The sequence below is a fragment of the Hyperoodon ampullatus genome (genome assembly GCF_949752795.1).
Source record: "Hyperoodon ampullatus genome assembly, chromosome: 10".
NCBI lineage: Eukaryota > Metazoa > Chordata > Mammalia > Artiodactyla > Ziphiidae > Hyperoodon > Hyperoodon ampullatus.
Window position 1 is genome coordinate 32,015,183 of NC_136923.1, and position 21,523 is coordinate 32,036,705.

At 47.3% G+C, this 21,523-nt stretch overlaps 1 protein-coding gene across 4 annotated transcripts in view; it reads right to left on the reverse strand.

The window, feature by feature from the left end:
- Positions 1 to 21,523, reverse strand: part of FLNB (filamin B) — a gene marked incomplete at its 5' end in the record, with an annotated part of 140,471 nt that overhangs the window by 40,119 nt on the left and 78,829 nt on the right. For all 4 annotated transcript variants that reach the window (XM_079712178.1, XM_079712177.1, XM_079712176.1 and 1 more), the window contains 15 exons: positions 2,896 to 3,056; positions 3,658 to 3,820; positions 4,826 to 4,999; positions 5,945 to 6,542; positions 7,788 to 8,050; positions 10,417 to 10,534; positions 14,143 to 14,312; positions 14,585 to 14,675; positions 15,663 to 15,823; positions 16,160 to 16,283; positions 16,537 to 16,680; positions 17,288 to 17,401; positions 18,407 to 18,600; positions 20,029 to 20,165; positions 21,142 to 21,268. In XM_079712178.1, the coding sequence (XP_079568304.1) occupies positions 2,896 to 3,056; positions 3,658 to 3,820; positions 4,826 to 4,999; positions 5,945 to 6,542; positions 7,788 to 8,050; positions 10,417 to 10,534; positions 14,143 to 14,312; positions 14,585 to 14,675; positions 15,663 to 15,823; positions 16,160 to 16,283; positions 16,537 to 16,680; positions 17,288 to 17,401; positions 18,407 to 18,600; positions 20,029 to 20,165; positions 21,142 to 21,268 (2,739 nt within the window). The remainder of the gene's footprint in view (positions 1 to 2,895; positions 3,057 to 3,657; positions 3,821 to 4,825; positions 5,000 to 5,944; positions 6,543 to 7,787; positions 8,051 to 10,416; positions 10,535 to 14,142; positions 14,313 to 14,584; positions 14,676 to 15,662; positions 15,824 to 16,159; positions 16,284 to 16,536; positions 16,681 to 17,287; positions 17,402 to 18,406; positions 18,601 to 20,028; positions 20,166 to 21,141; positions 21,269 to 21,523) is intronic.

The window sequence follows — 21,523 nt, forward strand, 5'->3', positions numbered from 1 at the left end:
AAGGGAGACCAAGTAAGACCTCCCCAGAGGTGGGCCAGAAACAGGTGCCCCAGCATCCCCAGCACCATGCCTCAGGCTGCCAAGTCCATCACAAAGGGGCGACACCCATCTCTTGCAGAAGTTCTCATTCTCCCTGTGACGCCTGGCAGTTAACGATGTCTAACTGCCACAGAAGCCGAGGTCTCTCTGCTTTGTATCCTAGAACATTTGTACTTTGTAGAATCAGGGGTGGTAAATAACAAAGATCACACAAAGAACCAAGGCCCTGGCTTTTTTAACAAGAGCAGGGCTTCAATGGTTTCTGATTTCTTGGTTAATTGAAATAAATGGCTGACCCTGGCAGAGACAAGCACCACGCTCCATGCTGGAGTTTAGTGAAACAAAAGGGAGTTTTATTTTAAAGAGAGACAGTTGAGGATTTCAGTATCAAGAGGTGATGGCAATGAACTAACTTTGAAGCCAATCTCCAAGTTGGCCTCCAATGGAAGTGGTCTGAACTCAGCATGAAGTAGCCAAGAACCAACAAGGTAACTTTAGGTCTAGAGTGGCAGATACCAGGCAATCTATGCCACTCTCCCATTCTGTGCTCCAGGCAGACATGACCAATCAATCACAGCAGCCTTTCTTCCTGACACACTCATCCCACTTAATCCAGTGGTCAAAACATTCATCACCAAAAGACCACAGCTAACCCACCAGAGGAAACCTGGATAAGCCATCGCGGGTAAGACAGGATACTTTGTTAAAAATAACCCTACTATGGGTTTGTGTCAGGCAAGGAAAAACCAGGCTAATATTTAACCAACCAGAATTTCTATGAAAGCAAATTAGAAGCTACCAGGTTGTTGAATGTTTCACAGCAGAACCTCATGCACTACCTTTGCTACGAAGCCTGACACTAAGACAATCAACCAACGCTTTACTGAATGACTCTGACTGGGAAAATTCTGGGGTCCAGGAGAAGTTGGCATTTGGCTCTGGGAGGCAAAAGAGCCTGAAAAATAAAAAAGAGGCACCATCTACATCTGATGAAAAAACCCTAAAATGGGTCTCTTTCTGTTGTTACGCTCCAAGTTGCCCATTTGCTTCAAGCTTGTGCATCAGCCACAGGGGCCCAACCTCTCACCCCCTTCTGCAAGGCGAATTCCAAAGCTGATGGCATCCACCAGATTTTCTCAATAAAGTCAAAATAGTTTTGTTGCCTCCACTACCAGGAAATGCTCATCCCACTACCGTCTGCCTGGTGGGAGCCACCAGGTCATCTGCCCTGGCAACAGCCTTCTACCATTCTCCAAGCTCTAGTCTCCCATCCCATGAAGTGCACAGTTGCAAAACTCCAGAAGGTCCTCTTGGCTCTGTATTGTCCCTGAGCCCTGCCCTCTTTCTTTGTAAACACTAGGCAGGAAACTCACAGACGGCAGGAGCTTTGTCTTGTCTGTGGCTGAATTCTCCCTGACTAGTGATTATAGGAATTAAAAAATCTATATTGGAAGAGCTGCAAGGACCAGTTTGAGGAGAAATGTCATTTTAAATGAATTATGGCTTCAATGAACATCTGAGTAGAATGAGTTTGAGCTGAATGTCAATGCTTTCTGATCAATGTGAAAAAGGAGAAGCGAGTGTGAGTGTGAGTGTGTGTACACACTTGCACATGATACGGGGAAAGAGCAGACAGAGTCAGGAAAGCATGTGGTCCGTGGACACTCCAGCTTCCTGGAAGTCAATCCACAAACCTGAAAGTAGGGCCCTCAGCCCGCCCCTTCCTCTCTCTGTCTCATCCTGGCTTATGGCCTTCAGAACAACACTGCCCCACCCGAGGTTTCTCCTGCTCTCACCACACATGAGACAAGGCATAAGGTGACTCAGGAGCAGCCCTGGAGTCCTTAGACTTCCGTCCACACCATACCACACACTCACCTACCCTTCTAGACGTGTGTCGGGTGGCAATCATTTCACTATATAAACAGAACTAGAATCTATGGAGATTCCCCTGCTGGAGCATGAAAGTTGGAGGACCCTTCACTATTTAAGTCATATTTTTTTTAATGTTTGAATAATTTATAGCAGTGGTTCTCAACTACAGGTGATTTTGTCCCTCAGTGGATATCCGACAATATCTGAAGACATTTTTGGTTGTCACAAAATGGGCTAAAAAAATACCATACAGGGCTTCCCTGGTGGCGCAATGGTTGAGAGTCCGCCTGCCGATGCAGGGGACGTGGGTTCGTGCCCCGGTCCGGGAAGATCCCACATGCCGCGGAGCGGCTGGGCCCGTGAGCCATGGCCGCTGAGCCTGCGCGTCCGGAGCCTGTGCTCCGCAACAGGAGAGGCCACAACAGTGGGAGGCCCGCGTACCGCAGGAAAAAAAAAAAAATTAAAAATAAATAAATAAATAAATAAATAAATAAATAAATAATTTTAAAATGCCATACAATGAACAGGAAATTATTATTATTATTCCTATTTTACAGTAAGTGTACAAACTACATCATTAAACAGAAATTAATATATAAGAACTTGAGTTTGTGTGTCATTATCAGCTACCAGGACTGTCAATGGAAAACGGAAAGATGTGTATAAGATGAATAAGAACTAACCACAAAATAAAGTGGAGATTTTCAACTTTGTAAAGAACCAGCTTTCCTTTAAGATCTAGCTCCTTCAACATGTGAACAATCATTTTCAGTTAAAACTCCAAGCCAATGCTTTTTGGCATAATACTGGTCCTCTTAGCAGTTGGGATATTCTTGGAGATGCAGCCCTAAGGAAAATTCTCACTTTGCAGCTACTGCAAATATCAGACAGTTGTTCCCATTCAGTGAGATAAGCAAAATCAAACCCGCTTTCATGCAAAAATCAATAATTCTTTAGGTGCCCTTCAGAAGGATAGCTTACCAGGGATGTGGGCTCCTCCATATGTGATATTCACGTCGTAATCCCCTGGAGCAAAGGGGATGTACTCAGCACTGCAACTGCCATCTTTGTTGTCTCTGCAGTTTATCTTTGACTCCGATGGTCCCTCGACAGTTATGCCAAGACCCCCAATTCCTGCCCCTCTGGAAAGTGTGAGTAGAAAGGCCAAGTTGTACTAGTGGTTCATGCCAGTCTGCTTGTTTCCAAAATTCCTTTAAAATCCCTCTATAAACTATCCCACTTTGCCAACCAGACTCAACAACTGTAATACCTCTCACACAGGGAGTTTCTCAACAGTGTAATATAAATAAAAACAGTTTCGACCCTTCCTTTCCAATGCTTATCCTTCATTGTTGCATTGGCTGGGTCTGAAAGTACAATTCAGGTATGAGACTTGTGACCAGTTTTAATAGGAATACTTCTAATATTTCACTTAAATATGAAATTGGCTCTGTATTTTTGAATTATCACGTTAAGTAGCTTCCACCTAGTCCTGGTTTGTTCAGCAGTTTTATGACTATTATCAAGTGCTTTTTGGTACTTTTAAAAGCATACTTGGTCTTTCTCTGTAATATATGTCTCTGTGGAAGAAGACGCCTCACATATGAAATACAAAGCCTCTCAAAAGTTGCGAGACCATGATATATATGTAGGATACACCTATAAAACTTCCTGAAAGCAGTTAAACTACTTAGGGCTACTCCTTTTACAGAGTCAACACACAGATCCCAGGACCCTGCTTACCTGGTAACCACAGTAAAGACATTGGGTTTGTTGGTAAAGGCCTCTTTCAATCCAGGTCCTTGAGCTTGAACCCGAGATGGCTGGCAGCCTTCGGTTACAGCCACTTTAAAGGGACTGTTTGGGATGGGCACATCATCATATGTCACCTCCACTACATGGAGGCCTGTTCAAAACAACATATAGGAACATATTTGCACAGGAGTCACTTATTTGTGGCAAATAATACTCTAGAAGTCAAGTCTATGTGCTATCCCATGTTATTCGAAAAGAACAGGTTTAACGAACAGCAAAGTTGGTGTGATTTGATTTTTTTAAAAACCACAAACTATTTGCGCTTTTGTGCACTTGGCAGCCACATACCACCCCCGATCGCCCAACACACATGTAAGGCCTCTCCTCCAAGCAAATGTCACTAAGTCTATTTTCAAGACAGTCATCTTAAACACACCATCCTGATTTGAGAAAACTCCACATAGCCACTAACCAAAAGACAAAGAGAAACCCATGAAATAGAATAGACAAGCATCCACGAAAAGAAAGTGAAAATATCTATACCATAAAGTTCAGGGATTATATATCCAGATTATGAGGACATATGGTGCTTTTATTTTTTTTATGCTTTTATGATTTATCAAAATTTTACATTAAAAAAATTTTTTTAAATTTAAATTCCTAATATTCAAGAAAGAAATTAATTATGTTAAAAAATCGCACAGGGAATTCCTTGGTGGTCCAGAGGTTAGTACTCCATCCTTCCACTGCTGGGGGTTGGGGTTTGATCCCTGGTCGGGGAACTAAGATCCACGTGGCACGGCCAAAAATAAATAAATAAACAAAATAGGAGGTAAAAATTAAGGGAGAACTTTCCCCCTTCAGGAAAAAAAACTGCACAAATGAGCAACATGCCATGACATCACCCCATAACCTGCTCAGATGAGGCTGAGGCTAAACACAGCCCAACTGTTACACAACAGGGCCAGCACGCCAGGCACTGAGCAGGCAGGTGGCTCTGTTCAGGAGAGAGGTTTCCACATTTCCCAGTCACTTTGCACATGCTTCTACTGAGACGGTCAAAGCGCACGGGGCAGGAGTTAGCACCAGCCACCAGGAGGAAGCAGCCCCGCAGAGCTCTGAACGAGGGTCATGTTCCAAGGAGAAGTCAACTCACCTTTCTCGAAGGGCGTGTATTCCACCTGGTAGGTCCCATCAGCATTGTCTGTGACTAGACACTCAGTGGAGGCCCCTGAGGGGTTGGCAATATGGGCCTTGATGTGGTCGCCTCCGACCTGCGTCAGGGGCCGTGAGTCGACCGTGAAGTCGGTGGTGGCTTCCCGAAACACATCTGCAGAGCAATCACACAGATAAGAATGTCACTGTCACCTCAATTTCAGGAGCAAACCCAAGAGCCAAGGTTCTCGGCACTTCAGAACACACTAATTTAGGTGACAGCAGACAACTGGTTTCTCTGACTCAGAATCAGGAATATTAATGCCTCCCCACCTTCAATCTCCCTGGCAAAAGAAGCTTCTTCCTAAGCCAAGTAACAACACAACTGCCTGCACACTTCTTGGGACAAAGGTGGGATCTAGGACAGGTTAAAGGCTGAAGACAGCAAGTGTGGTATTAGCCAGCAGTACATTTTAAACCTTTTTCAGATAAGTGTCAAAAATGCAATATGTTGTGTTTCCACATTTATAAAAAAAAAAAAAAAAACAGGGGCTTCCCTGGTGGCACAGTGCTTGAGAATCCGCCTGCCAATGCAGGGGACACGGGTTCGAGCCCTGGTCTGCGAGGATCCCACATGCCGCGGAGCAACTGAGCCTGTGCGCCACAGCTACTGAGCCTGCGCTCCGCAACAAGAGAGGCCGCGAGAGTGAGAGGCCCGCGCACCGCGATGAAGAGTGGACCCCGCTCGCCGCAACTAGAGAGAAAGCCCTCGCACAGAAACGAAGACCCAACACAGCCAAAAATAAAAATTAATTAATTAATTAATTAAAACAAAAAACACAAACAAGATTTCTGGCTTTGCCGGGAAAAAAAAAAAAGGGAAAATCTGCTGACAGCGTTGGGAGTGTGAAGAAACAGAAAGCCGGGGCTGGGCAGCAGAAACACCACAAGCTCACCCCTTCACTCTGCTCCCCTCTACCGCTCCCTGATGCAGAGACCACAGGTGAGTTTTCTTCTACCTGGCCCGACCCCTACAGGCATTTGAGTTTGCAGCCCTGACTCTCTGAGCTTCCAGTGAGCCCATTACTTTGGCGGCCACCCTCTTTTTCATGAAACCCACCTTTTCCTTCTATTCCTGGCCCAAAGACTTTGACCCTGCTGGTGTCCACGGCAGGCTCCACCTTGACCCTGGTGGGGAAGTGCGGTACAAGCTCACCGCCGTACTTCATGGTCAGCGTGTACATGCCAGCGGTCAGGGGCACGTAGGTCACCGCATAGGTGCCGTCTTTGTTGTTCTCGATACAGACTTCAGCTTTCGCCCCCGAGTCCGAGATGGCTTCCAGGCCCAGGGCCCCCGGCCCTGCTTCTGAACAGTCCACGCTAAGCAGCCCTGCCTCGCCCACTTTCCCATGCTCCAGCCCTGGGCCTGATGCCATGACTTTGGAGGGGTCAAACGGCATTTCAATGTCGGCTTTGAAGGGAGAACCAGGTATGTGGACTTCTTCAAAGAGGATGTTGACGAAGTACTCCCCGGGCTTTGTTGGGAGGTAGGAGACGGAGCAGGTCCCGTCGCCATTGTCCGAGCATTCAATTTTGGCCTCACAAGGACCTTCCACGGTTAGGCCCAAACCTCCAGTTCCAGCTCCTTTGGTGTCGATGGTGAACTCGGCAGGCTTGCCCACAAGACCACCTTCAAGGCCAGGACCATGGGCCTTCACCTATTTGGACAAAGAATAAAAATCAGACTCTGCTCGAAACTGGTATCGCTGCTCAGCCGGCACTACTTTCAACAGCCAAGCCTGCAATCGGCAGTGAACTACCCCTCGATGAAGTGGTCCTTCTCCCTGGGGCCTAACATGTCACACACACAGCACTGAGTTACAGCCACATGCAGTGGATGCTGCTAACGGCTGAGAAAGGGAGACCTGGCGGTGAACTCATTCAACACGAAAGGGCACATCAGAGGCATGGTTTTCCTCTCTCCTGCCAGGCTTGGCTCGAGGGCTGGAGCTGGACACCTAACATCTATTCCAACAAACACACTCGGGTTTCCTGGGTTGAACACTCACTGAATGGCTTTCATGGACCTCACTGTTGCTTTGGCTGCTATACCTCCCTCAACAAATTCTGAATAATAAAAAACTGAACTATAATGGTGAATACATGTCATTATATGTTTGTCCAAACCCATAGACTGTATAACACCAAGAGTGAACCCTAATGTAAACTATGGACTTTGGGTGACAACGATGTTGACATAGGTTCATCCATTATAACGGGTGCACCACTCTGGTGGGCGATGGTGATAATGGAGAGGGTATGCATGAGTGGGGGAGGCGGGATGCGGGAAATCTCTGTGCCTTCCTCTCAGTTTTACTATAAACCTAAAATTGCTCTAAAGAATAAAGTCTAATGAAAAAATTAAAAAACGAACAAACATTAAAAAAAAAAAACACTTGCTTTTAAAAGAGGGAGGGGATGAGGCTTTCATCTCTCATTCAACAAATAACACAGTTTTATAGGATTCATGCCATTCAAAACACTGGAAATATTCTAAAACCCTTGATTCAGGGCTACTAGGAAGAAATGATAATGGGCAGAATATATTTTTATACTTCATTATAATAGCTCACTGTGTGTGCCAGATGCCAGACTGAGGCCTCCACACTCACCATCTGACCTCACCCTTACAGGCTCACTTTGAAGCAAGTACCGTTACCATGCTGACAAACGAAGGACAGGAGTCCCTCACCAAAGCCTCACAGCCAGAGCAAGGGAAGGAGTAGGTGGGACCCAGCTGCCGAGGGGACCCTTCCTGCTGGATTGTAGGACAGAGAACTACGGAGAACGGGCTTTCATCACAAAACCTTTCTAAAGGTCTTTGCTGGGCAGAACCAGAGGACTAACTATGTGTTATTATCTGCCAACAGAGGACAAGTTCTGGAACAAAAATGAAAGCTGACCTTGGTGGGATCGGGTGGCAGCGAGGCCTCCACCGTGTAAGGGCTCCCGGGCACGGGGTGTCCATCGTAGGTCACGTCCACAGCATACAGCCCCTCCTCCCGGGGAATGTACTTGGCTGTGCTGCTCTCCCGGCCCGTCACGGGTGCCACCAGGCATGGCACAACCTTCCTCGAGGGGCTCAGGATCGTCACGTCCAGCTTCCCCTGACCTCCCGCTCCCCTGGTGTCAACGGCGAACTCCTGATCCTTCCCAACTTCGACTCCTGGAAAAAACGAAACAAGCCAAAGGGATGAGCTGACCCTGCAGCAAAAACACAGCTGAGAGCAGAGATGGTTCCTTGGACACAGGACGTTTTCTCAGCCTCTACAACAAACACTGGCTGATGCAGGACAAGAGGCAAGACTGGGTAAGAATAATCACCATTCTGGCCTCACTAACAACCAGTACAAGAACATTAATTAATTCCTTATGATAATAATAATGATAGTCATCATTCACTGAATGCATTTTACATACCAGGCATGAGGACGGCACATCATCTCCTTTCATTTTCAACACAACCCTACAGGGTATTTATTAGTAACCAAGGAATTTAAAAGATGGGAAACTGAGGCTCACGGGGGTTAACTGACTTGCCTGGGGTATATACATATCCAGCAGACCACAAAGCTGGGACTCAGATCTAAATTCATTTGACCCCATGGTCTGCAGTAAGTTATAACCTGATACTGTTGTCTCTTCTTTAATTACTTTTGGTGTTAACTTTATATCAAAACACTCCCAGAAGCCAATGTTTTATTTACTAATTCTTGGCAGCAAATTCAACCCTACAGCCAAGAACGCAAAAGTCACAGGGTTGGCCAATGCAGAGGCACTGAAGCAAGCCCTGAGAATTGACTCTCTGTATTGTGCTGATACATGAAAGGTCTTTGCAAAGCAGGGCCACAGAAAACCCATGTGTTACATTTGACAAAAACAAGGAAAGGACTTTGTACCAAAACAAAAACACTGGGAGCCTACGGTCCCCACCACAACCCAGGGAAGTCCTGACTTGGGCAATACAGGGCCTGCCAAGATGAACAGTAACAAGCAAAGAGGCCTCGGAGCTCCACATCCCAAAGACTTTTCCTAATTGGCATCATACTTTTCCTAGTTTGGAGTCAAAACCCTCGGGGTCTTGGAGAAAGGAGTAACAAGGAGACATGTTAAGGATTAGACAGTGACTATTCTTATGCTCAGAGATGGCTGCTGCCAAGAAACAAAAACCAACATCGGACTCTTGCTTCAGTGCCCCCGGAGCTGGGAGCTGGCCTCACTCACAACTTGTACGTTTGGGTCACAGGGCACTGAAGGTACTCACCGAGGGTCCCGCTGAGACCTGGAGAAACCCACAGAACAAGAGGCCTGCCCTGAGGGTGTGCACAGAGCCCCACGTGACCCTGAAACCAGGAGACCCTGTACCACTGAGGTTCAGCCAGGCTGCGGCCATGCCAACAAGAGGATGGAGGTGTGAACGTTCTCTAATATAACGCTGACGCCAAAAGGCAGGCTGAAGACCTATGGGTATTGCAGAGTAACTTTAGTGCAAAGTAAGTGTTGCCAAACATTTTCTGCTGGCACTAAGTATGTGCAGATGCAGAAGGACAGAAACTGAACTGGTAACTTTGGTTAACCCTATAGGGAGTGGGAGAGGTAATGCTTCAAGTAGAACATACTCTTGTCTGTGATGTCTTTTTTTTTTTTTTTTTTTTTTGCGGTACGTGGGCCTCTCACCCCTGTGGCCTCTCCCACCGCGGAGCACAGGCTCCGGACGCACAGACTCAGCGGCCATGGCTCACGGGCCCAGCCACTCCATGGCACGTGGGATCCTCCCGGACCAGGGCACGAACCCGTGTCCCCTGCATCGGCAGGCGGACCCCCAACCACTGCGCCACCAGGGAAGCCCCGTGATGTCTTTTAGATGAAAAATGGATTTTTGTATGACCTGTGTAAAAAATACTTTTACGATCACGTGTCAAACTTGAGAAGCTGAGTGATAAGTACATCAGTGTTCATATTGTACTATTCTCTTTACTTTTTCATTTATTCATTCAGTTATTTCATCTATTTAAATGAGCTTGTACTAATAAGATACCTGACAAGCTAAAGGAATATCCAGACTGGGGTGGGGAAATGCACTGTAGTTGTGGTTTCTGAGAGCCCAGAAGTTGGCTTTTATGTTTGACCCTAATGTGGATTCAGTGGCCAAGGAGTGTTGGCACAATAGAAATTTGTCAGAGAGCAACATGCCCCAAATTCTCTGTCATAAAAACTTTCTGCTGTGATGCCAGCAGTTACCGAGGGCTGACTATGACCCAGCTCCTGAATTATTAGCTCATTTAATTCTCACAATATTCCCATGAGTATTCTTCTCCCACCTCCATGGAACAAATGAGAAAACGGAGGCTTGGTGAGGTGAAGGGGCCGGTACGGTCACAGAGCTACTCCACGGGACAGCCCTAATTCAAACCCGTCTGTCTGACTGCAAAATCTCATATGGCAGAATTTGCTTCTCTGCAAATTGTCTTTGAAGGGAATGTAACTGCTCTTCAATGACCCATCTCCCCCCACCATTCATGACGCACTTACTGTTTTCCAGCCCATTAATTTTTATCCTGCTCAGATCCAGTGGAGCGGCCACGCTCACCGTGAAAGGGCTTTTAGGGATGGGATCGCCACCGTATGTAACCAGAACCTGCATGCTGCCCTGGAATGAGAGAGAAAACCGAGGACACGTTTGGGTACCAACATCCTACCTTGCTGTTTCAACCTGCCTTCCAGGTCTTTCATTCTTCCCAGAGACACAGGGTATAAGACTCCAGCAGATTCAGAAAGCATCTCAGATGTATTTCTCTAAGTTATTGGCTCCATGGCAAGAATGACAGAGAAATCAGACAAAAAAGAGCAGCTAACAACAACAGGGACAGCTTCATGAGCACACCATGCTCGTGCTGTTAAGCGTTTCCTTAATTCAATCTCAAAACGGTCCTAAGAGGGCGTTCCCACTGTCCTTACCATTTTTCCAGGAGATGAAACTACAGCTCAGGAACGTAAAATCACTTGCCCCAGTGCAAGAGCGGGGCCTCATGCCCATGGTACCCAAACCTGAGTCAGTTCTCGCCGCTCTGCCATGTTAACCTCCCCACCCAGCTAAACACCCAGCCCTGGCCATAGGCAAAGCAGGGAGGCCTGGGGGCCTCTAACCGAACAAAATCTTTTGTCTCCATGTCCTGGGATTTCAGGCCACTGGGCTGCGAAATGAATTTGCCAGAGTTTGCCTGGGGCTGTTCTGAGACCACTGCACAGAATCGAAACTCGCGCATCTACGGCAATGAAAGAAAAGTTGCCAGTGTGAAGGCAGACTGAGCCTATGGGCTTGGCAGTCCCCTCGCCAGCAGCCCCGTGGCCATGGAGGCACAGCGCGGCCAGTCCTGGCCCACTCGCTGCTGGCTTCCTCTCTCCATGGTTGGCTGAGTCCCCTCCCTCCAAACCAAGGCTCCATGAAAGCCCACAGCTGTCTCAGTAGATTAAGGCCCTCCTCACCTCAAATGTCTGGGTATCACGTAAGAGGATGTGGGAAGGGAAGAAGCAAGGGGGAGGGAGGGATGATTCCTTGCAGGAATACAGAGGGCTCGCTAAAGTTCAGTCCCTGCTGAAAGCTGTCACGGACCAAGTGTTAAAAGGGTGTAGCTTTTGGCCTATGAATATTTTCTCACATTCCTTGTGTAATAAAGAACGAGGGAAAAGACAAGACAAAAATTAGTTGCATCAATGAAGGAGGGAGGGTTGACTTTCCAGGCTGTATTAGCACTGCACACAAAACCAATGAGCCCCGTATCTGAAAAGTGTAATATCTCATGGTAAGATGTACGTGGTCACATTCAACAGAGTGGGGGCTGGTTTGTTGCTTCAGCCCTCAAGGCACTGCCAACATGCCAGCTCTTCCCGAGGGTATGCCCCCAAACCCTGAACTCCTCGAGGGCTAGGCCTCCCAGCTAACCAAGGGTCCTGGAAAAACCTTCTCCACCACCCACTAGAATTCAGGAGACCACTTCTCTGGAGTGCCAAAGGAGCGAGGGGAAATCCTCTTTCAGTTAAGCCCATCTGTGCCATAAAAGAAAGCATATTCTCATTACCAGTTATACAAAACATAACAAAACTGAGACAGGAAATTAACTGTACCTTAAATAACCTAATGAGGGGGAGGAAGAAAGCTTAGAGATTTACAGCTGCGATGGCCTGTAGCATTTCAAGGTTTCCTCCGAGGCCCCAGCCAAGGAACGGCCTATGCATTTTCCCCAGGGGGCTAGGAAGTGAGGGAGGTCGGAGCAGTGACCACCAGTGCATTTCAGAGACTTTGCTGATGGCCACACAGTTGTATTTTATTTTATTTATTTTGGGGCCACACCACGCGGCACGCAGAATTTCCCCAACCAGGCATCGAACCCGCGCCTCCTGCAGTGAAAGAGCGGAGTCTTAACCACTGGACCGCCAGGGAAGTCCTGCCAGATGGGTTTATCCTCTCCCCTCGAAGCTTTTGAGACCTTCATCTCATTCTGCACGAGACCCACGAGGACAGGACCGAGAAAGCTACCCACAGCCCCCTCCTCCAGAGACCTCTGTGACAGCCATGGCCACCAACAGTAATAACCTTTCAAGGGAGGGATTGTTCTCCTGTGAGGCCCAGTGAGCTCCGGGGGTTTCCTAAAGGCTCCACAGCAGCATGTGGAGTTCTCAGTTCCCAGTGGCTCCTGACTCGGCATGTCCGGGAGTTGTTGCCACCGGCTCCTCAAACCACTCTGTTCAGGGAAGCTTGGGGTGAGAAACTGAAGGCACTGAGGCCACAGAAAACCAAAAGCACAGAAGGCAAAATCCTCCAGGGAAACTGTCGTTGTATAATGGCCCTTCTACCTTCGACCTCTGCGTGGGTCTTCAAGCCCCAGCCCAAGAAGTCCACTCCCCTCTAAGGCAAAAACTCTGACCACTGTCTTCCAACGAGAACACAATCAACCAGCAACGTCCATCACTGGTCCACGGCGGGCAGGTGAGCTGTGGACTGGGGCCCTACAGGGGACAGCAGCCGCCCGCAGATGTCACGGAGCAAAGAGCCAGCAGTCGGGTGGGGGCCGCAGTGCCTCACACAGCAGCCCAAAATCTGAGGGTTAAGCATTCACCCTAAGCCAGGATCCACCCTTGTCTCTCCACACACACTCAACAGCTGCATTTCTGGAAAGTTCCAGCCTCTTAATCCCTAAAACCACCACAAGAAGGTGCGCCTGTGGGCAGCGACCTGAAAAGTCACCCCGTGCGGCTTTCTGGGCTGACCCAAGTCTCTTAACCACATCCAAGAGCAGAGCTCAAAAGGCACGCTTATTTTATCCAATCTTGAGCTGTTAGCTGCTCTTCAGAAAAGAGAGTTCAAAGTAGAATGAGGATGTCTCAGCCCCACTCTCCTACCAGATTACAAAGTTCTCATGTTGTTTCTGCTTGTGAGTTGAGGCTCTACTTGCCTGGGGTTGTTCTGAATGGAAAAGATATATATATAACATGACATCCTAACCTTGGAAACTCACAATCTAAGAGTAGAGATTTAATCTGTTTTCTTTGCCATAGAGAAACAGGCAGAATTGCAAGTTGCCCAAATAATAAAACAGTAAACCTCACTCTAAACAACAAACGAGAGGGGTGGGAGTGACTGTTTAGAACGCTATGCATAAATGGGAGAATCCAGGCTTTTCTATAGAAGCTCCCCAGACCCTAGACGTGTAGCCATGAATCAAAACAAAATTTTAAATAAGTAAACATGAATTCATACAGAGAGGTAGATTTTTAGGCCCTTATTGCCTAAAAACAACCAGAGCAAAGCAGCCGGGATGACAAAATCCTGTCTGTATTCCTGTATTTTGTAAAAGGGAATAATTTAGTGCTTGAAGTACCATTTCGGGCTTGAGGGACTAAAGGCTCTTTGAGAAAGACCCCACTGCACCACCTCGTAAAAAGGGTAAACTAAGGCAAAAGGGCCAGCAAGGACAAAGGCGTGGCAATTGTTTCCCTGTGAGTAATTAGTAAAACACTAAAACCAAGAAGGGAGGTGGGAAATGGGGGTGGGAAAGAACAACTAGCTTCCTGCTTGTTCTTGGGAAATCTTCCAGGCCCACCTGGTAGAACCCATCAGGCTTTTCGTCAGCGTTCCCAGAGGAGTTCAGAAGGAAAGGGGGAGTCTCCTCCTGTCACAGAGCAGCGCAGCTCAGAGCACAGATTACCCCCCGGTTTCCAGAGTGACCCAGCCCAGCACCGAGTGGGGAGGGGCCCTACCTGCTGGGTGGGCGTGTATTTAACGGTGTGGGAATAGTCGTAATTATCAATGATGTCCAAATCCTTCACAGCGTCGCCAGGAAGGGGGCTGCTGAACTGCACGTTGAGGGGGGCTTTTCCGGCCCCTTTGGTGTAGACAGTGAAGTGGGTCGGTTTCCCGTTTTCCACACCTGGGAGGGGACAGTGAAGTGAGGAGACAGGCCCAGCTGGAAGGGTTTCACTTTTAGCACCAGTCTGACTGGTTCATCAGCACCAGCTTCCTTCCTCAAGGCAGTAGGTGGAGACAGGGGCTGGCGTTGGGCCAGCGGCTCAGCTGAGCAGGGTCCCTGCTGAACTGGAGCCCCAAGAGAGCCCCTGCTCCGGGGGAGGTAAGTCACTCATGGCCCTGGACCAACCATGCCCACTGCCTCCAGGGTGACCTCATGCACACATGCCATCTTACCTGCTTTGCTGAGCCCCGGGCCTTCTGCCTTCACTTTGCTGGCGTCGTGGGAAGGGTCGACTTTGACTCTGAAAGGGCTGGCGGGAATTTCCTGTAGCAGAGACACTGTCTCAGTAGGAAAGTCCCTGAAGCCACTGCCTGAGCTTAGCCTTCTGCCCAAAGCAAAGGAGGAGACCTCAGCATGACTTCCACTCTAGCAGATGGTGAGCAACTTCCATTACCACTGGTCAAGTCTTCAGGCGCTAGCATCAGGCAAGGGCCATCAGTGGTCACTCATGAATACCTGGATCCCTGACATCACAGCTAAAGGATGGGTTTCCACAAACCACTCTGACAACTCTCAGCCTTTAACACCAAATGCTGAGTACTTAGGATACAAAATACTACCAAAAATAAAACCCCAAACAATAATACACGGGGTCGGAGGAAGGAAAGGGACATTCCTCCAGGGACAACAGAGAGCTAGGGTTTGAGGAATGCAAGGAATTGATTATAAATGCAATGATTGTAATTCTTCAAAAGGAATCTTTCAGAATAAAGGCAGAACAGGTTAAGTGGATGAAGCCAACTCAGGACCAATACCTTTAAGGCACAGAACTTTCTCCTGAGGTCCCTATCTTTACGTAAGATGAATTTGAATCACCAGGATTCCATTATTCCCTGTTTTAGGGTATTGCGCCTCCTTGTCTTCATTATCACATGTAAATATGAATTCTATCTGAAATTCAAAACCCCTCTCCCTAGAAAAGTTTAAAGCCTGAGGCCAAGGTCATCATTTCAGAGAAAGTATAGAACACATCTAGAAACGAATTACGTTTCATTCAAAAACCGGATGAAAGTTTGTAATGATCCAATTTCTTTCTAGAGTCTGGCTTTTAACCACTGACTACATGGCCCCACTTTTGTTAGAAAGTGGTACAATTTTAGTTCTGGGTGTGTTTGTTCCTTCTTGGTTTTAAGGAAGCAGAGAGGAAAACTACTGGGCAGAGTTCTCAAGACACCTTCCCTGTTGCTAAAAAAAAGCAAAAAGGAAATATGAACACAGGTGGCCGGAAAGAACCCAAGTCCAAACACACACCTGAGAGGCAAAGAGAACTTTGATGGTGTATCGCCCGGCGGCAGGAGGCACATATTTGACAGTAAACGTGTCATTGGCGTTGTGAATAATGTCAAAATCCACGTCTTCCTCATCGTCACTTAGCACCCGGGCATCACACTTAATGCCAACGCTGACATCACCTGGAACAGACCAGCTTATTAGCACCGGTTTACGAGAAACAGCATGTCCCATGCAATCACTTCCAGCTCAGGCTCACACCCCAGAAAAGCAACTGGGAAGTTTCCAGTAAGAAACCTGAGAAAGGGATGGTGCTTAAATAACGGTTTTGCAGAGAGAATGGAGGATTAGCAAAGATATCACCACGGAACTGACACAGAGGCTCATCAGATGAACGATTACCTATTCAGGTGGATTAATATCTCCTGGTTCAAAGTTCATTACCCATGAAATGTTACAAAGAGAACTTCCTTCCCCAAGAAACAACAAGGACTGAGTTAGGTGAAGCCCCCTCTCACCTTCGCCAGCCTCGGTACAGTCCACTGTGAAGTGAGTAGGCTCGTGTGCCTTCAGTCCACTTCTCTCCACTCCTGGCCCAAACACTTTGACCTTCTGGGGATGGCTACCCTGCCTGATGTTGACCTAGAGAGGACGGGGAGAAAAGCTGTAATCAAATTCTTCTCCCCGTGGACCCAGTAAAGACACTGTCAGTTGTTAGAATGTTATACTTCTGGGCAATCTACAGCACTCGGCCCTTTGGGCCACTCCATCTTCCAAGGTTCACCAAGCATGGGTCTTTCCATATATTTGCCTTGGCCATCAAGCATGGAGTCCAGACTGGCCTCAGGACTGGGCTTTTTCATTACCACGACCAAGGTTTCACCTCACAACCTACCCTGTAAGGGCTGTGCGGGATGTTGACACCTCCCCAGACCACGGCAATGGTGTGCTTGATGGGCTTAACCGGGGTGTACGAGCAAGCATAGGTACCATCCATCCGGCTCTTCATCTGGATGTCAATGGGCTGGCCGTCCCCATCCTGCAAAAGGGCAGAGGCTAAGAACAGAGCTGACCCTCACACTGTCTCCATCCACTGTGGCCTCCCAAGACAATGAAGTCACTGCTCACTCATCCCACAAAATTTCATGGAGCACCTATGATAGGCCATGTTCTCACAATACAACGAACACAAGTGATAAAACACTACATGCATTTATGCATTTTTAATTACTAAGAGAAAACGGTCCCAAAAGAAAGCCATGGTCACTCAGTGCTTCTTAATTATAATTCCTGCATTTAAATCCTTGGGCCAAATTCAATTAAATTAGATAAATATATTTGATAAACCCTTGTTTACAAACCCTCCCATCACAGCCTAGGTAGCTTCAGCCACACTGAAGGACATTTACAGGGAAATCTGAAACAATCAAGCCTCATTTCCACACAGCACAAATCATAAAAATTTGCCCCTTGCTTTACCTGTTAGAATCTCATTTAGTCCTCACATAAACCCTACAAAATAAACATTGTTATTCACAGTGTGTGGATGAGGAAACTGAGGATCAGATGGACTGAGCGACTTGCCATTACATGGATGGATCCTGTTACCTGACAATTACCTGCACAGGTCGTCCCTAGAAACTTACCTGAGCAAATATCTTTAAGGGAGCTTTGCCGGCATCCTTAGGATCCACGGTGAACTCAGCCAGATTGTTGACAATGCACCCAGATTTCTCCAAACCTGGCCCGTATGCTTGAACCTGGGGCAAAGGGCCAATAGTGATTCTCCTTCTGTGTAATGCCCTAACTACGCTCCTATCAGAAGACTGGTGACCAGGAAATGGGAGAAAAGGAAAACAACTGTGTCTGGCTTCACAGTACCTACATAATAGGATGGTTATGGGAAGGAAAATGCTAAAGTAGGCTGGAGCTTAAAAATAAAAACATGTAGGAGAAAAAGTCTGTAAAACCAGGCCCCAAACTGGCCTGTGCTCCCTGCCTTAATTTGTGCAGTAACCGGGGCAGGGACTTCCAGCCATGCCCAGTTTCAATGCTCCTGCTTTGTGAGGGCTTAGAACCTTTCCCACTGACAACATTCCAAAAGTTTGCAGCCCCAGAGAGTAAAGGACCAGCAGTTGGCCAAAGACAGGCAACTGCCAGCCTGGACTGATGTCACCCTACGGCCAGCTGTCCAGGTGGGCCAAAGGCAGCACACATGGTGGGGGCAAGGGCTTCCTCCTGTCAGCCAGGCTGGCTCAGACTTGATGCTAATCAGCTTGCTAAATGTTTGAGAGAAGCTCTTGCAAACACTGCTCCAATTTAAGAGAAGGGGAGCTGGGGAGGAAAATTTAAAAACCTCTATCTATGGATCACCTTGAAATGATAACTATAGCAAGTGGCAAGACTGAAATATGATGCTCGGGGTTGCGAGAAAATAGCAGCTTACGGAGCCCCCTCTGTGGGCCAGGCACTGTTCTAAGGGCTGTCTTTATTCACATTACCTCCTTGAATCATGACAGAAACTCTAAGAAGCAGACACTCGTATCATTCCCATTTGATAGAGTCAGAGAGGTAAGTCACGTGCCCCATGTAACAAATGTACTAAGAGGTACTACCAGGTTTCTAACTCAGGCCTTTTTCCTTCCTAAGCTCTCAAAGGCTCTTCTCTGCGATTTCTCCACATGCTGCTCAAGGAAACTCTGTGGGCACTGGGGGGAGTGCCAGGAGCCAGAGAAGAGAGGACAGAACATGACAGGTTGATTCACCAGATCCGGGTTGTAGTCCCCCGAGGCGGGGTGGATGTAGGCCATGTAGGGACTGTCTTTGATGTCCTCATCATCACACATGATGTGAACGGCATATTCACCGGGCTCCTTGGGCCAGTACTTGACATCACACGATCCGTCGTTCTGGTCATCATACTCAATCTTTGCCTGGGAGGGGCCTTCAATGGCAAACCCTGGGGGATAGGGTGGGAGGATCCCCCTGGTTACATGGCGGAAGGTATCTAGTCTGGGTTACGACTAACCCACTCCCTCTGCCTCCCTGAAAACCAAGTGTTAGCCAGAAGACTGAAATCTGTTTAGGTTCCTTTCCCACAAAACCAAGCCTACTGAGTCTTCACTAGAGAAAGAAGGTTGGATTTTATTAAACATCGTCAAACAGGAAGGTCAACCAGCAAATCTTTCTGTTGGCAATATGGCAACACAAGCCAAAAGCTTTAAAACAATGCCCATCCTTTGCCCCACCAAATCCACTTCTGGGCTTTTATCTGAAGGAAGTAACTTTTATCTGAAGGATGTGTGTAAACAGTGAGATACAAGGATATATATTCAGCATTGTTTTTATAGCAAAACTCTGGAGATAACTAGAGAGCCTAACAGTAGCTATATCGATGCACTGTAATTCCACAGAAGCCATGGGAAATCAAGACATATCCTATATTTGCCTGAGGCAGAGAGATATAAAGGCTACCCCCAGATATTTTTGCAGCAGATCAATATTTATATGCCTATGTACAGGGAAAAAGTCTGCAAGGATATACCTAAAGGCTTAATATTACCTCTAGTCTACAAGGATATACTGGGTTGGCCAAAAACTTCGTTCGGGTTTTTCCATAACATCGTACAGAAAACCTGAAAGAACTTTTTGGCCAACCCAATATTAAGATGTTTATTTTTCTAAAAGGAAAAATTAAATGTGATTTCCTCTTTTTCTCTCTTTGCTTATTTCTATTAGCTAACACAGAGGTCCTCAAACTTTGGCTGCTGGGCCAAATCTGACCCACTGCCTGTTTTTGCAGATAAGGAACACAGCCATACTCCCTCACCTACGGATTTTCTATGGCTGCTTTCACACTACAACGGCAGAGTCATATAGTTGCGACAGAGAGAATATGACCCGCAGTACTGATATATTTGCTATCTGGTCCTTTACAGGGAGAGAGGTGCTGACCATTGTTCTAAAATGACCATATATACATCAGACATTTACTTAAAATATGCTCAGTTATGCTCCAAAGAGTATTTACTCCCCAAATTTCTAATTTCAGCAAAATTCATTCACTGATCTAAACTAAGGATCAGTCAATAATATCTGCCGTGTGCCTACTATGTTCCTGGCACTGTTTTAGGCACAACATCCATAAAAGGCCTCTGCCCTCAAGGTGTAGTGGATGAATGAATGCTGGTGCCAGAGGCAGAGGGCAACTGGAAGGTCAGGGGGAGATGGGAACTGCAATTCCAGAGCAGTATCCAGAGGTGGCCTCAGATGGTCAGGAGGCCAGGAAGCCCCGGGTAGTGAGGCTGAGAGGAGGTCTCAACACACAGCCTGACACGTAATCCAGGTACCCTGCAATCTCAGCTCACCAAAAGCTGCTTCCACTCACCCAGAGACCCCACCTCAGAACCAACGGACTCCACCACGAAGTCCGCCGACCGCCCAACAATCCCGCCATGGAGGCCAGGGCCCCATGCACGGACTTTCTGCAAGCCTGCTTCAGGGCCAACTTGAACTTCAAAGGGGCTAGAAGAAAAGGAACAGAGGAGGCATTAAAGAGGAGCAAAGAAGGGGTTACATACAGCTATAAGCTCTTTACACATATTCTTTCCACTGGCCTGATACTATTCCCTGCAGTCCCAATCTCCAGCCAAGCCCTTCCTCCAGCCAAGCAGATTCCCCCACCATTGTTATGTCAACAATATCATGTAATGGGGCTGCTTCAAGCCACACTGCCTTGCACTATCCTGGTCATTTACCTTTTGTGTACAGGGCTTACCAGACTGTGAGCCCGGGAAGGCTATGAGAATGCATACGTTTCTCTCTGCTGCTTATGCTATAACAAGAAAACTAAGTTGACTAGTCTTTATCTCATACATGAATGAATGTGCTTTAACTTTGTCACAGGAGATTTTTAAAAGTTTGCTTAGATTCTCAGAAACTTATAATATGCCCAGATATTTCTCAAGGTAAACTGAATTTATTCAGAGTTTAAAGTTGTCCCCAGGAAAGCTGGAAAGTATGTGAATGCAGGGAAGAAACTGAAGCCAACAAGGCGAAGCTGTAGACTGTGTCCCTCGGCTCCTGACCACACTCACGCAGAGGATTTTAATGTAAACCATAGCAGATTTTGCCATTTTATCCATGGCATTCCTGAACAGAGGCACACAGTGAAAGAAGGAGAATCTCAGTATATATAAGGGATATAGACACAGCCCATTTGCTCTGTATTACTGTTCCTTCTGGCCTCTGCCTCCCACCAGCCCCAAACCGACAGCATTTGATTTAAAGCAAGGCAGCTGAAACCACAGCGACTTTCTGCTGCTTTTGAGAACAGGCCAAATGTCTGTGTGCTGCTCTGAAAAAAGAAAAAAGAAAAAAAAAAAAAAGCTTTCAACAAAGCAGCTCTCTTTCCCTCCTGCAGCCCAGGAAGCCGCCACCATGAGTCTGCCCTGGGCCAAGCATGCCTCTGGAGAAGACGCAACTCCAGCTGGAGACTCACCTCTTTGGAATGTGGTGTCCCCCCCATGTGATGGCGATGCTATATTTCCCCGGGGTGCTGGGGTAATACTCAAATGCATACACTCCATCCAGAAAGCCTTTCTGCTTCACCAGCTCCTCCAGACCCTCTGTGGGAAGGAAGCACACCATCTTTCCAATGCAATCCTAGGCTCAGAACAAGAATCCGCAAGACAAGAACAGAAAGACAGTGATATCCAGGGGGCTTCCCTGGTGGCACAGTGATTAAGAATCCACCTGCTGGTGCAGGGGACACAGGTTCAAGCCCCGGTCTGGGAAGATCCCACATGCCGTGGAGCAACTAAGCCTGTGTGCCACAACTACTGGGCCTGTGCTCTAGAGCCTGTGAGCCACAACTACTGAGC